General features: G+C 26.9%; 1 protein-coding gene across 1 annotated transcript; it reads left to right on the top strand.

Moving 5' to 3' along the window:
- Positions 1-4,697: 4,697 nt before the first annotated feature.
- LOC100810977 (type IV inositol polyphosphate 5-phosphatase 11) lies at positions 4,698-9,367 on the top strand. The gene is made up of 8 exons (XM_003545243.5): positions 4,698-4,850; positions 4,968-5,127; positions 5,424-5,563; positions 6,695-6,771; positions 6,867-6,992; positions 7,453-7,640; positions 7,782-7,919; positions 8,990-9,367. Exons 1-8 carry the CDS (start codon positions 4,828-4,830, stop codon positions 9,155-9,157), a joined length of 1,020 nt encoding a protein of 339 aa, XP_003545291.2. The 5' UTR covers positions 4,698-4,827; the 3' UTR covers positions 9,158-9,367.
- The last annotated feature ends 7,268 nt before the right edge of the window (positions 9,368-16,635 follow it).

Here is a 16,635-nt window from a genome sequence, read left to right as displayed (position 1 = left end):
GGTTCTTGATCTGTGGGAAGATGATGCTACAACGGGGGTGAAGTTGTCGTTGCCATGGATTTCAGGAAAAATAATGCATGCAAGAAAGCGATTCAGGATCTGCATGCATGTTTGTTAGGTGCATGTTAACATACTGGGAACTACTGTATTATTTGGATAATTATTTAATTTTTTGTATTATTGGGTGAAAAATTCACCATTTCACATATATTCTTCTGATAACAACTTCCATGTTGCGTGTAAGACCATTGAATCAAAATTAGGGTACAGTGGACCACAAAAACAGGGTACAGTAATAAGGCAAGCATAATAAATATGATTAAAGCATAGTAAAGAGTTCAACTTGCATCCACCAAAATGGAAGGAAAAAAAAGCACGTTCCTTACCTATATTGTTTGGTAAGGGAAATAGACAAGAGAGGAGAGAACTTTTTATAATTTGAAAGAAAATAAAGGGAACAAAATATCTTAACTTGTTATCCAATTTTTGCTTCCCTCCAATAGGAGAGATTTTGATAGAAATGGACAAGATTTAAAACATTTCAAATATATTGATTTTTTTTATATTTTAAAATTTAAAATATAAAGGTATAAAAATAAGTTAATTTTATCATTAAACACATGAATCAATTGACGTAAGATTATTCTAACTTAATGAAGGATACTTGTGTTAAGATAAAAAAAAGGGTAAATAATCACTTTTGTTCCTCAATGTGTAATTCGTTGACAAATGTGACCTCAAAGATGAAAATACAAAATTTAGTCTCTGAAAGTGTAAAAAATGTGACAAATATATATTTTACCGTTAACTTTTATTCGTTACCGTTAATAAAGTCACTTACATGGCATAGAATGACAAATTTGTCACTAAAATGATTGTAGGCACAAGAGTATATTTGTCATAATATTTTTTTGACTTTTCGTCTTCCGACTCCGCTGATAAATGCGTCCCTGAAAGATGAAAATATAAAATTTAATCCCTAAAAGTATAAAAAGTGTGACAAATATATCCAGACGTTAATAATAAATTGTAACTTATTATTATTATTATGTATTTGTAATTTACTGCTATTCGTTTAGTACTTATGCAATATATTTTTGAATTGTCTTTTATATATATATATATATATATATATATATATATATATATTATTTTGATTTTCTCGCCAAACCTTAATCTTTACTGTTAAAAAAACTTTATCTTATATTTTATAATTTTATCAAATTTCTACTAAATTTTTCACTTTTAATCTTTAAAATTATTCTAGATCTCAATTTTAACTTGAGTACTCTAATATTTAGATTGAAATTAATATGTCTAGTGTTTCGAGTAGAAAAAACATAACGAGCCACATGATCAAATTTATTTATTTTTAAAAATAAAGATCAAGTTGATAATATTAAACAAATTATTGGAAACAATCATACAGATCAAGTTATTGATGAGGAATATCAAGATAATATTGAACAACCTATTGAACAACCGGTTGAGCAACAAGTTCCTCAAGAAAGTGATGAGGTAACATTAAAAGGATCTACTAGAGTCAAAAGGTCAGTGATTCCTAGTGATTGTGTAGTGTATCTGCAAGAATCAGACTACAACATTGGAACTGCAAATGATCTTGAAACATTTTCACAGGCCATGAGTTCTAAAGAATCAAACTTGTGGCACAATGCCATGAAAAATGAGATAGACTCTATGGCGTTTAACCAAGTCTGGGATCTCAAATAGTTGTCTAGTGGTGTAAAAGCCATTGGATGTAGATGGGTTTTTAAAACTAAGAAAGACTCACAAGGCAACATTGAGAGACATAAGGCAAGACTTGTTGCCAAAGGGTTCACTCAAAGAGAAGGAATTGATTATACAGAGACTTTTTCTCCAGTATCTAAGAAAGATTCCTTCCGAGTAATTATGACATTAGTAGCTCATTTTGACTTTGAGTTACATCAAATGGATGTGAAAATGACATTCCTTAATGGTCATCTAGACGAAGAGGTTTACATGAAACAGCCTGAAGGATTCTCCTCTACTAAAGGTGAGCACTTAGTTTGCAAGCTTAATAAATCAATCTATGGCTTGAAACAAGCCTCCCGCCAATGGTATCTAAAGTTTCATGATGTCATCACTTCATTTGACTTTGAAGAGAACATCATAGATCAATGTATATACCAAAAGGTCAATGGGAGTAAGATTTGCTTTCTTGTGTTATACGTGGATGACATTTTGCTTGCAACTAATGATAAGGGTTTGCTATATGAGGTGAAACAATTTCTCTCGAAGAACTTTGATATGAAGGATATGGAAGAGGTATTTTATGTCATTGGCATTAAGATCCATAGGGAAAGATCTCGAGGCATTTTGGGTTTGTCTCAAGAGACTTATATTAACAAAGTTTTAGAGAGATTTAACATGAAAGATTGTTCACCAAGTATAGCTCCCATTGTGAAGGGTGACAAACTCGTTTTAAGTCAGTGCCCGAAAAATGATTTTGAGCGGGAACACATGAAAAATACTCCATATGCTTCAACTTTTGGAAGCCTTATTTATGCTCAGATTTGCACCAGACCTAACATTGCATATGCTGTTGGAGTTTTGGGAAGATATCAGAGTAATCCAAGTATTGATCACTAGAAAGCTGCAAAGAAAGTGATGAGATATCTTCAAGGGACAAAGGATTACATGCTCATGTACAAACGAACTGATTGTTTGGAAGTGATTGACTACTCTGATTCAGACTTTGTTGGTTGCGTTGATTCACGAAAATCAACATCTGGTTATATTTTTATGTTAGCCAATGGAGTTGTATCTTGGAGAAGTGTCAAGCAAACCTTAATTGCTACTTCCACTATGGAGACTGAGTTCGTTTCTTGTTTTGAGGCTACCTCGCATGGTGTATGGTTGAAGAGTTTCATGTCTGACCTTAGAGTTGTGGACTCTATTTCCAGGCCATTAAAGTTGTACTGTGACAACTCTACTGCGATGTTTATGGTTAAAAACAATAAAAATGGAAGTCTAAGTAAGCACATCGACATCAAGTACTTAGCCATAAAAGAACGTGTTAAAGAGAAGAAAATGGTCATTGAACACGTTAGCACTGAGTTGATGATTGTTGATCCTTTAACTAAAGGCATGCCACCAAAGAATTTTAAGGATCATGTAGTACGAATGAAACTTGGTTCCATGATGTAATTTCATTGTACATACATTTGTTATTTTCAATGAAACTCTTATTTAGTTAGATATTTTCTCATATGGATTTGTGCACATATTTATTTATTTCGAGAAAAATCATTCAGTTTAGATCTAGAATAAACATATGTTTTATTCATTAAGTTGAGAACTAGTGTTGAGAGACTTGATATATTGTGGTATATGGAAGATATTACTCATCATCAGAGGAACTATCGTCATAACTCATATTATGTTTCTTGTTATGATTGATGTTGAGTTAAATGGACCAAGTGGGAGAATAATGAAATTTTCGTATGGGTCCACATTCTTCCTCTACTTTTTCCCGTTGTAGTTTTTTTGGGAATTTTTTTTTCTGAATTTGGTCCATTTTCCTCCCACATTAAATCCTTATCTCTGTAACGTTTAGTAACAAACTCACGTTCCTATCCTCAAACCCACATTCTGATACAAATTGGTTAAGCTCTGTGATGGACAAACTCTATAAATAGGATGATGTGCTCTCAGTTTTGTATCACCAAGCCTACTTCTCTATTCAGAAAAATACACCATCTATTCAGAGTAAGTAAGGATCTAGAAAAACAAAGCTGACTTCGGGTTCGTGCTTACACCATTTCGTGTTTGATCTGCAATAGCTGGTGGTACGCTTGTGCTGCTTAGCTTCCGTTGTTGATCTGAATATGACATTTAAATTCATTTGCATGTTTATATCAGTATGTATATATCTTACAATGACAATATGAGAAATATAACCTATTAATATTTTTTTGTTTTATATCGAATTGATAATTTTGAAAAAAAAAATAATTTATGATAAATTTGATATTATCAACTAAATTGTTTAAATTTTTTAATCTTGATAAAGTAGTAGTTAATTAGACCTTGTATAGCAAATACAAAAGGTTTATGTAAAAAAAAAAAAATACAGGAGGTAATACCTCATTCTCTACACTCGATCATTTAATATTTTTTTGTCTCTCTCATTACATTTATTATTTTCGCTTTTATAGTATACTTAAGGGAACCAATTTCCTACAAAAATCGATAGTTGGTAAATGCACTAGATATCATAAATCTGCTGAATGATTTTATATTGACTTTTGCTGGCTCATACATATGATAGCTAGTATGAGTTTATCTCAAAGAATAGAGACCAAAAATAAAAAAAAGACTTTTGGAGGTTGAAGCCATATATAGAGGGCTAGAACCGAAACAGTTTTGGGTGCTCCTTTCTATGATTTTTCAACACAAGTTAGTTAGGCAGAGTTACTTGACGTAAATTGCATGGCATACGTGGATAGTTTTTGGCTGGTCGAATGGTCCTTTTCAACTTTGTTTTAACTTCCCTCGATCCTTTGTCATTTCCCAACGAGACCCGACCTAACTCGTGAGAAAAATAATTAAGACCACATATATATATTCGAAAATTTCAAATGATTGACAATCTCTAGAATAGTACAGAAGTTGTGATTTGTGGCTTCCAATATATATATATATATGGTTCAAATAATAACCAGGTCAATAATTTTAAAATCCTTCCATCTCCCTCTATCTCTTAAAAGTGACTTTTCACTCAAAATTGCTTGTATATATCTGGAAATCCCTGTTTTTCATTTTGCCAATCACGTCACACACAATATGGGAAACCAACTTTGCAAAGGGTATGATCCATCATGTTTATGAATGAAATTAGTCTGATTAACATTACCTATTCATTTTCTTTAATCAATATTCTCACCATATCCATTTTGTTTTTTCTCTCTCTCTACAATTTGAAGAAGTAAAACAAGGTCGAAGAGAAGGCCAATGGGTTTCATTCATAACCAAGCTTCACCCTCTCACATAGGGATAAGAACTGTGGGCGTGGAAAAAGCTTGCAGTTTCTCCATTGATTCAGATCTTTGCATCTCCATAGTTACTTGGAACATGAATGGCCAGGTGCACCCAATTACTAACACTTATGGTTAATTTCATTTAATTAATAGATGTTGCTAACCAGTGCCTTAGACACTATTTAAGGAACTACAAAAAGAGAAAATATTTTTGTAGAAAACATAAAAAAAAATTATTGACAATATAATTTTACATATTTCAATAATTTTTTTAATTTTTTAACTAATATCCTAATTAAGGACACTAGTTATTATCTTAATTAATAAACTTAAAACTTTGTGAGAAGTTCTCATTTTAATTTTTTCATGTTCATCTATGGAAGTTCATTTGCTGTGAATTAGGTTACGTTTGAAGATTTTGCTGAAATGGTTGGCAGTAACCGCGAGTTCGATCTTCTAGCTGTTGGCTTGCAAGAGGCTCCTCCATGTCCACGAAACAAAGTCGCAACTCTGCTTTCAGCAGCTCTTGATGAAAGTCATACGTAAGATATTGGCCACACTTTTTGTTTTCATTCTTTCTGTTTCGGTTTGTTTTGTTTTAATCCTAAGATTGAAAATCTATAAAAATGCATAAGCCTTCAGACTTTATCCAATCCTAGTAGCTATATATATGTTGTCAAGAAAACATATACATTGTAAGTACAGCCACTCTTTTTATGTACTGACAATAATATAAGTATTAAGCAATGTATATATAGGCCAGGTGACAATATAGAATTATAAAATCAACCTTAATTAGCTAGGGACTTCAATCAAGAATTACTGAATAAGTGAATATCTTTATCACATGTCATTTCTTTTCCACTCTAGATGTGAAAATAAATACATATTATTACCGTGTACCTTAAACTTATCTAAGAAAGTTAAAAAATTATTTAATGAAAAATGTAACCTATAAATTATTAATTATGGGTCAACACATATATTTTTATTGGATTTCCAAGACCCAATAGAATGGAATATACGGAACAATGGTCATGCTTAGTAAAATCTTGAGTAAAAAGATTTAATTAGGTCATGTCTTACGTACAATTGTATCTTTTGATATAATGGTAAGCACCTGATCCAATTACGTCCACAGCATAATTTAATTCTTGAATTAATTAATGTCAGATTTAAACTCGCTGCTGTCAACTTAAGTACAAAATGAATAAAAAAGCTTTTCAAAAACAAAAACAAAAATCAATAAAAGACCATGCTCAGTTTTAGTATATTTTGTTGGAGATTTCATAATAAAACAACAACATAATTCTTTTTCTCTTAGTTAACTTTAAAGGTTAAGATAGATCTAAATTCAAATTTTAAGATGAAAATAAAGTTTATGTTACTGATTGTTATTGGAATTTGGACCTATATATAAGTTTATAGGTTATAAGTCATTACGGAATCATGTTTAAATGTTTAATCTTATAAATTTCATGTTAAAATAGTATATATAAGTAAAAAATAATTAATATTTTTTGAATTAGTTTTTAAAGTTAAATTAAGTTCAAATTCTAATTCTAAAATGTTAAGTATTCTTTAAATCATTTACAAAACATTTGTTTTCCGAATTGTGTATGTGAACTTATTGGATTTTTCTATCTTTTTCCTTCATTCTTTTTGAAATGAAGCCTGATAGGTAAAGTTATCATGCAATCTTTGCAGTTATACCTGTTTGGGCTAAAGGATGCTGGATCGTTCATTAACGGTGAGATTTTGCATCAAAGTTTTTCTTGTGGTTAATAGTATTAATTTGTTGTAAAACCCACTAAATAATGTGATCATTTTCATTTCAATTGTCAGAATTGAAGGTAGACAAACAATCTGTTGGGGGCTGTGGAGGAATAATTGGAAGAAAGAAAGGGGCTGTAGCCATCCGTATCAACTACAAAGGCATTCGAATGGTGTTCATCTCGTGCCACCTCTCTGGTAATTAAGGATCTTGTTATAACTTCTCAGGACAAACAAATTGGTCAAGGAGTAATAATAGTATTGTTCTCTTAAAAATCTTTGAAAAATATTAACCAATGTTAACTAAATTTTTTATTATTGAAATGAATAAAATTATATTATTCATGATTTTTTTTATTCTCCTATAATTACTAGCAAGCAGGTGCCATTAATTACGGTAACTAATTTTCATTGTAGAAAGAAGTTCAGCTGAAAATCATTGTATTTTCAGTATTTGACCCTATTTTTAGCATTCCAAAATTTCACTTAATCAATGAGACTTTTTTTTTTGTTAATATAAATTAATGAGACTATAAGTACTCTTCCTTATAGAGTTATAGTAATTATGTAATTAAATTCATGTGTTCAATGAGCCAAGTCAGTAGTTGCGAAAGGTAAATTGAATTGTAGTAATAACTAGTTTTCTTTTAATTTGCAGCTCATGCTCGCAACGTGGAAGAAAGAAATTCACAATGCAGGCATATATCACACTCCCTCTTTTCAAAGTTCTGGAACCCATATTCTAGACCATCCCATATTACAATTTGGTTAGGAGATCTAAACTACAGGCTTCAAGGGATTGATACATATCCTGCTAGAAGTTTGATAGAGCAAAACCTTCACCGGGTAATTAATTAGTTCACCAATACTATCCTCGTTCTCTCCATTCAATTCAACCCTTCATATATTTATGTCAGAACGAACTATAGTTTTCAACTTAATTTGAATATTTTCACACGTAATTAATTCCTTATTTGGCTATTTCAGCGGTTGCATGGCAAAGATCAACTCTTACAGGAAGCTGGTCGAGGACAAATTTTCAACGGTTTTTGTGAGGGAACATTGAATTTCAAGCCAACTTATAAGTACAATAAAGGAAGTAGCAATTATGATACAAGTCATAAGGTGAGTAACACTTTTCAACTCCACATCAATACGCCATGCATGGTTAGATTATGTGTGATTTTTATTATCCAGACAACATGTATAAATAATTATATATGCTATAGCTTATATGCTACGTAATGCTAAAATTCAAATAACAGCTGGCCTTATAGTCAAATAAGAGAAGTACACGGAATTTTTAAACATTTTGTGCTTGTGTGTATGAGATATTTTGCGGAGCTTTCTTTGGTTTATGCATGGAAGGACTCGGATTCATGTATTGGACAAAAATATTTCGATATTCTGACTTAACATATCATATATAAATTTGATATTATATTGGATATATTTGGATAGTGTATGCCGTTTTTTTTTTCTACTGTTAAATTGAGATCGATTACTCTGATAATCATATGTCAATCATGAAAATATTTTTTGTACTGTTTCTCACTTTCTTATTATCACTAATATTTTTAGTGTTTTAATTCTAAATGCAAACTAAGAATGTGATGCATCCTCCGAATTTTAAACATATATATATATATATATATATATATATATATATATATATATAAAGCAATTCACCCTCATTTTTTTTAAAAAAAAAATTCAATTTGTAATTCATCTTAAAAAAATAAATTTTGAATTATAAAATCTTTAAAAATTATATTAAATTATTATAAAAAAATTATATTAACTTAAATGTAATAATTCCAAGGTTAGATTACATATAGCATTACGAAATACGTTTTCTTCAGAACACTACGAAGTAACGTTCTAAATTAAGTGGAAATAAAGTAAAAATAATAAAAAAAGGGGGAAAAAATAATCCATAAAGCACAAAGTACGTAGTTGTTCTAATTAAGTTTATAATTTCGTGTGACATTTTACAAATGTGATTTTCTGACGTTCAACGTAAGTTGATTGCGTATACACGCATGATGTATATGTGTGTCTTTTTGTTGTTGTTGTTATTCAATAAGTGTCTTTTTTTTAATACATTGTACGTATTTAATTTATACATACATATATGAGTAATTCAAAATACTGTGTGTAATCCCTTGCCATACCTGCATTTTGTCTTGTTACAGATACGAGTGCCTGCATGGACAGACCGTATATTGTTCAGAATTGAAGACGAAAACAAAATGGAAGCAACCCTACATTCGTACGAGTCGATGGATGAAATCTACGGTTCTGATCATAAACCAGTTAAGGCACACCTCTGCTTAAGACTTCGTCAAATTCCAACTAATTAAACCAAGTTGTAGTGAACAAATCTAGCTAGCTATGTGCGGAAATTAACATCTGATATATAAAAGTATAACATTATTTTTTTTTATCTACAAGAAATTAATGTATTAGTGACAAAGTTTGTTTTTCCTTCACTGATATTAACCCTACAAAAATTTTATTGACGAGTGTAAAGTGTTTCGTGATTAATGTTATTATTTATTTTTTAACCTTAAGGAATTTGTGTAGTGAAATAAGATAGAATCTCGCATATAATGCGTTGTAAGTTTGAACTTCTACTCATATCTTTAGAGTGACTTAAATGTAAGTGTTTTTAAGTTTGAAAATTTTTCTGGTTTTAACTTATACGTTATTCCCTCCTCTTAAATTTTTTTCCTATAAAAAAATGTTTTTTTACCACGGGTGTCTATTATTTCATGTTCTATTTTAACATTGATTTGTAAGTTAGATTAATTAATTAATACAATATATATATATATATATATATATATATATAACTCAAAGAAATGTGCGAATTTGTAGGTTTATGGAATTTGAAATTGGCCGTATATGGACACATAAGTCTTCTGGTCGGTTTATTGAGAATTGACTGTTTTGCGTGATGTTCTCATGTTTTGATTGGTTGAGGCGATTACCTTGGATTAGTTCCAACTAAAGCCACCAATGTTGAAGTTGACCTATTATAGCCGACAATTTTTTTATTTGATTATTTTATTTCTTGTGGAAATTTTAGACATGATAAATTTTTTTATGGCCTTAATGTTTTAGTGTTTAAGAATCTCTAGTGTGTTCTTCAAATAAATTTACCATCACTAATTTTAGTTTAAAAAAAGTGAGAAATTTAGTTTCTTTTAAGCAATTGTTTTTTTTTTTTCACACAAAACAAAGAAACACAAAATAACAAAGGAATAAAACATCTCAACTATGTTGACACCCTTCCTCCTCTAGAGCCAAGCTGCCCCAAGCTTCATTGATAAAAAAAAAAAAAAAAAACAAACAAAAGATATGAGGAAACATACACCCATGCCCATAAAATCATAAATAATTTAAATCCATAATTAGGAAGATCTATTCCATTCGTGTAGAATTCGAAGCTAACAAAGGAAGGGATTGTATCTCACCACCAAAAATCATTTAAACTAAGACCAAAAGCGACAATTTTATCTGCACAAGCATTCTCCTATGTAAATGTGAGATAATCTAAAGTTAATATCACTAACAACTAGATTTTAAATCCTCGAGTGATGCACGGTTCGATTAAATTATATATAAAAATGTATTTAGTATTTGTATATTAAAAATATATATGCTCATTAATAAACTAATTTTTAAAATATTAAATAGGATATTAAATATAATAAGTTAAAATTAAAAGAGATAATTAATTAAATTTTTAATTGAGGAGATGTTGTTTGAAAAAATATTAAGCTATTAAAATTCATTTTGATTTTTCTTTCTCCAAATAATAATGACGTCATACTTATATAAAATGTATAAATTAATATATATATATATATATATATATAATAATTTTATAAATTGATAACTATATAAATTTGAATATTCATTTTTATTATTGGGAATACTATGTTTACAAGTACTTAAATTTTATGTTTATAATTAGTCAATTTAAAATATTTTTATTTAAAAAATTAAAAATTTATTTTAAATTGATATTTTAATCATTTTCAAGATATTAGTTTTTACTATTATTATTACTACCAGCTCTTCGATTTTAATTTCATTACTTATTACTTTTAAGGATATTTATCAGTTTTTTTTTATATTTGAGACTTTATATGTTTTATTTGCTTACTATTAGAATTATTTATCTATGTAAGAATTATTATTTGTATATAGTCCTAATTGTTTTATATTATTATATTTTACTTTTTATGTTCTTTTTTTCACTTTTAATAAATTTGGGAAAATAATGTTATTTAGTAATTATAACTATTCTATTATTGAATAATTTACAACTATTATAATAATTTTGAATGGTAATAATAGTAAATATTTTTCGTAATGGTCAATTACGAAATATTATGATTTTTTATTCATATAAATTTAGATCTTAAAGAATAATAAATATTCATTATGTAACATAAATATAAAGAATAATATTTGTTGTTGTTGTTATTATTATGTTATTTTTATAGTTTTTATATATTAAATTTAATTAATATTGTAAATTATGTACTATTTACATGATTTTTGCTATAAATTACCAGTGAGATTTTTGCATCAATTTAATTGTCATTTTTTCAGTATTATATACGCATGAAAAAATAGTTTGAAAAACACTTAAGTGAATTTATCACTAGTGCACTACCACTCTAAATATCATCTATAATAAGGTCTCTTCATGTCATGTTAAAAAATAATTTTATAAGTTGAAGATATAAAGTAAAAGCCAAATTAATTATTGATTTTTTTATTATTAAAAACAAGACAGGGTAAAATTGTATGCATTATTTGTTTAAAATATAGCAAAAAAGGAAAAGTATAAAACATATATAAAATAGTTGAACGATAACGATAAAAAATTAATTAACATAATAGTAATAAGAAACAAAAAATGTAAAGTTACATATGTGCATAGAAAATAATAATAATAATAATAATAAACACAAATGAGTTGTTATATAATGTTTGATTCTCAACCCGCACTTCACATGCCTTGTTAGATTCAAACAAAGAATAGAAAAATATATTAATCCTTAAATGCACCTCTTCTAATTGATCCTTAAAAAATATATTAATGAAGTAAAGCTTTTGATTTCTATGCATGAAGGAAGTATGCAAAAAGAAAAGTGTGATTTCTACCAAATAGAAGTCAATAGCAAAATTAAACAAGTCTTATATGAAAAATAATAAGAACAACTAATTAAAAATCTAAAATAATATTAAGATAGCTTCAATATAAGTTTTGATGTCATTATTATTATTATTATTAACTTAATTATCTTGGTGTCTAATTGTTTGATTTTATATATAAATGTAATATACTCAAGAATACTATGAAAAGGTTGTGATGTAAATACTAATAGTCAATAATTGATTAGCAAAATGAAAAAGTTATGAAAAGTGAGTGCTTAAAGTTTCATGCCTTTGAAACAATGACATGAAAAAAATTTCATTTGACTCCATTTTTGCATGCTGCACATTTATTATAATTGTTTGATGCATATGTTTATAAAATTTATTTGTCTAATCATCCTTTATTTCTTATCTATACAAAAGTAAAAAGATAAATAATTAAAAAAATACTAATTGACACCTAAAATAATATATAAGATATAAGAGAAATAATGATTTTAATTGTGATAATAATGAGGTCAGATCATATTTTCAATAAAATTTAAAATATTTTATAAAAAGTTACAAAATTTAAATCAGTTTTATACGTTAATTTAAACATTGAATGAATTATTCTTTGTCTTCAAAATTCACACAACAAAATAATTGGGGAAATGAATTGATAATATTTCTAGCAATCAGTTTTGATAACAAATGAATACGTAACAATGTTTGATTCATTAGAAAGAAAAAAGATATAGAAAAGACTTTAAAATTATATATCTTTTAATTTTTACAAATAAAAAAGTATAGCTTTTTATTTTAAAGTTAAATATATATCACATTAGTCTAATTTGTAGTTTTTCCTTACAAAAGTATCAAGTTACTGGTCACGGGTGTTACACTTTATAGGTTATCTTATCTATGCATTACAGCTAAGGTTAATTTTTTTAATTTATTAAATAGGTTAGATCAATAGTTTTTTGAAAGTATGTTAAATTAAAGAATTTCAAATTAAATTTTCTAACATATATATTACCGTATTAGTTCTCCTACTCTTTTTATCCTATAATAAGTATTGATTGGATATAATCTGAAAAAAGTATTCATGACTGCAATCTTATATTTCAAAACATTAAATGTAATTATTTTTCATTTAATATTTTATTTATAAAATAATAGAAAATTTTAAAGGATATAACATTACTCACAAAAGGCTAGACTACTTTGTATTATTTGAAGGGAAAAAAAAAACCTTTTTGTGAACATAATAAATCAATCAATTTAAATAAATGTAAATAACATGGGTTAAGATTAAATGACACCATCAAATTAAGTTTCACACCAGATCTCATCCCTTTATTTTCCCTTGGCATAGTTTTCTTTGGTTTTAAAAGTAAATTTCTTTGAATTATCTATTTGGATGGAAATTTCTTTGGTTTTTAAAAATGCGATGTTCTCTCTAAAAGCCCTTCACATGACCTTGTTCTCCAGAATTTCTTTGTGTTATCTATTTGGACGGAAATTGAAGGCTTAACCTGAGAGTTGCAATAGATTTTTGATAGTGATTTTTTTATATATCTAATTTTTATTCTTTTTGTCTACTTAAAACTAGTGACTCTAATATTCCGATTCAAAGCATATAACGGTTAATATTAAAAAAAATATGCACACTCAAATTCAAATAGATTTAAATAAGGAACGAATGACCATGTGTGAAAAAAAAAAGTAATTAGAGAGGTGATGTTAATGAGAGGACGCGTGAGGGACTTAGAGAGCGCGTTACTTTTTTATTGAGTTAATGAGTTAATTTTGATACTTTAACATCATTTGATCCCATCCCAAATAATATATAGCTTAGGCAAAATTGTTATTTACATTGTGTAACATTTTTTTGCTTTAGCGACTTTTATTCTTGTTTAAGTGACCTTGATAGCATTAGTAAACTATGTTTTGCTTCTTTGCGAATTCAAATGTAATAAGGTTTCTAATCGGGCTTAAGTTTGTTTAGTGAAGGTCCAAATGTGTTAAACTCATTTTAAGACATAATCAGTTGGTAATCCGTGCATCCGCACAGGCTGCACATTCCTTGTTTATATGCATGTTTAAAATAATTTATGTGTATAAGTATTTTATTTAAAAATAAATAATAGAATGTATGAGACAAAATCAATCATTTATATCATAACTTAAAGAATTTGAAAATTCTACTTATATATTTCTAATTTTTTAAAGTAACATTAAGCAATTATTAGTGTTGAATTTAAAATTTTCTTAATATATAATAATTGATAATTAAAAAATTCAAGTAAAAAAATATTGTTGAGTCTTAATTATGAAGTTGTGTTAAATACTCAAAAAAAATTTAGTCCTCTCATTTTTTTAATTGAAAGTTTTCATCTCTAATTTTTTTAAAAAAATTCATGATTTTATTTCTTTTGACTAATTTTTTTATGATTCTTATTTATATAAATTAAGTTTATTAGTAATTAAATAATTAAAAAAATTATCTACTACATGACTAATAAATAGACACATATCAGTTAACGTTAATAAAGTACACATTAACATTTGAAATTGATGATAGGGATTAAAATCATGATTTTTTTTTAAAGTAGAAAACAAAATGTCTAAATTGAAAAATAGAATTGAGGATTTTTTTTTAAAGTGGGAAACAAAATGTCTAAATTTAAAAATGGAAAACTAAAATTGTAGATTTTTTAAAAATGAGAGACGAAATATCTCAATAAAAAATAGAGGACTAAAATCACAAATTTTAAAAAAATAAGAGGACGAAAATTATATTTAGCCTAAATAATTCTTGCCTTTATAGAAATAGAAAGATTAATTTAGTTAGTAGCATTAAATTTACTTGCAATATATATTATTTTTCCAAGATTACCTTTAAAATAATTAAAACTCATCATCTTTCTCTTTGTACTTAATTAGTATTTCTTAGATAATTAATGTGTGTTAATCTTAAAATTAATTGATAAAATATATTATTTTGTTGTTTTACTTTTCAGGATGACACGTGCTCAAATTTTAAAATTGATAAAAAAATGATTGAAAATAGTATAATTAAAGCTTAAATTGACAAGATTATCCTTAAATTGTACCATGTCAAAAATTTAAAATAGGATAATGATGAAATTTTTATTGTACATTATTTTATTATATAGTTATTATTAAGTTAATAAATTAGGCTCAAGGAACTAAAAAATACTTGTGTTTTCTTGGCTTTAAACTTTGAGCTTTGACTTAAGTGAGAGAATTTTTTTATGATTTGAACCTTTTGATTTTTATTAATTTTTTTTTTATAAGAAACCTTTTTTTAAACTTATCAAATGATCTTTGTTTATGTCATATTTTTTATTTATATCCTTTTCATTTTGATCTTTCTTCACCTTTTTTGTTCATTTTTTGAATTTTGATGTGGAAATTGGAATCTTAGAAGGAGCATGTGTTAGTTAAAGAAATGACCTATTTTACAATGTTTAAAATAGAAAAAATTACATGATATTAGTAATAATGAATGTTCAAATCTTGTTTCAGTGTCTAATTTATGTTTTTCAAATATGACAAAATAGAGAAATAAAGACTAAAAAAAACTTATGACTAAAATATTAAATTTTTAGATATAAGGACTAAAATGTAAAAAACTTAAATATAAAATTAAATTTTAAAGTTGTTGTATGTAATATTTTTTTATCACGTTTATTAATTTTATGTATCTAATATTTGCTAGTAAATTTAATTAAATATTTTTCTTTATCATATTTTTTCTTGCACACAAAACTGAAATCAAATATTATTTAAAAGATCTAAGCTGAATTTTACTCAAACCAACATGTAGCTAATGATTAATCAAATCAATTGATTTGAAATAGTATTAGTATTTTTTGTTGCTTTTATAATTTCTTCTAGATGCTTGTCCCCGCCCCCTATGGTTCCACCATATGACAACTAATCCCCGCGTGGTGTTAGTAATCCATGCAGCTCCGGATCTCTATTCTCTCTCCGCCGTTTCTACCCAACCGCCCACAACGCCACCCAAACCAATAAATAAATAGTTATTTCAGTGATACCCAAATCAATATTTTTAACTAAAATTTTGAATTCAAATGATATTGTATAAAAAATGCATTTTAGAAATAAAAATGTAATTTTTTAACAAGAAATTCATTATTTACAAAATTTGCCCAATACTTGATATCCACCCACAAAGCAACAACACAGTTAACGACAAAATTAATTAATTAATAGTTAAATAATTTATTTAGTTTTTTATCTTATTTTTTAGTTGACTTTGGACTTTAATCTTTTAAAAAGTTTGATTAATTTATTTATCTTATTTTTTTTTTCATTTTAATTATTTATCTTTTAAAAAAACTTATTTAATTTTTTAATTTAATTTGATCATTATTTTATTTAAGATCGATGTCATTAATTATTTAAAAATAAAGTTTTTTAGTTCAATTTTCTTCCCTTCCTCTTGACTTTATTTCTATAAAAAATTAATTGTTAAATAATTAGAATGAATCTGGAGATTAAATTGAATAAAAAATAAATAACCTTTATAAGATAAAAAAATAAAATTAAACTTTTAAAAATAATTATAATAATAAGATTAAAAAAGCAAATAAATAATTTGGGCTGCAATAAAACTCTCTTCCCTCTTGTT

Source organism: Glycine max, chromosome 14, assembly GCF_000004515.6.
Source record: "Glycine max cultivar Williams 82 chromosome 14, Glycine_max_v4.0, whole genome shotgun sequence".
Classification (NCBI taxonomy): Eukaryota; Viridiplantae; Streptophyta; class Magnoliopsida; order Fabales; family Fabaceae; genus Glycine; species Glycine max.
Note: the sequence above shows the minus strand (reverse complement) of the source record. Positions and strands in the feature narration are given on the sequence as shown.

Bases quoted from the DNA above. Each gene is read 5' to 3' on its own strand.
- LOC100810977 (XM_003545243.5), top strand. From the start codon at position 4,828: ATGGGAAACCAACTTTGCAAAGG. The intron at 6,993-7,452 runs GTAATTAAGGAT...TTTAATTTGCAG, and splicing joins CATCTCGTGCCACCTCTCTG to CTCATGCTCGCAACGTGGAA. The intron at 7,920-8,989 runs GTGAGTAACACT...GTCTTGTTACAG, and splicing joins ATTATGATACAAGTCATAAG to ATACGAGTGCCTGCATGGAC.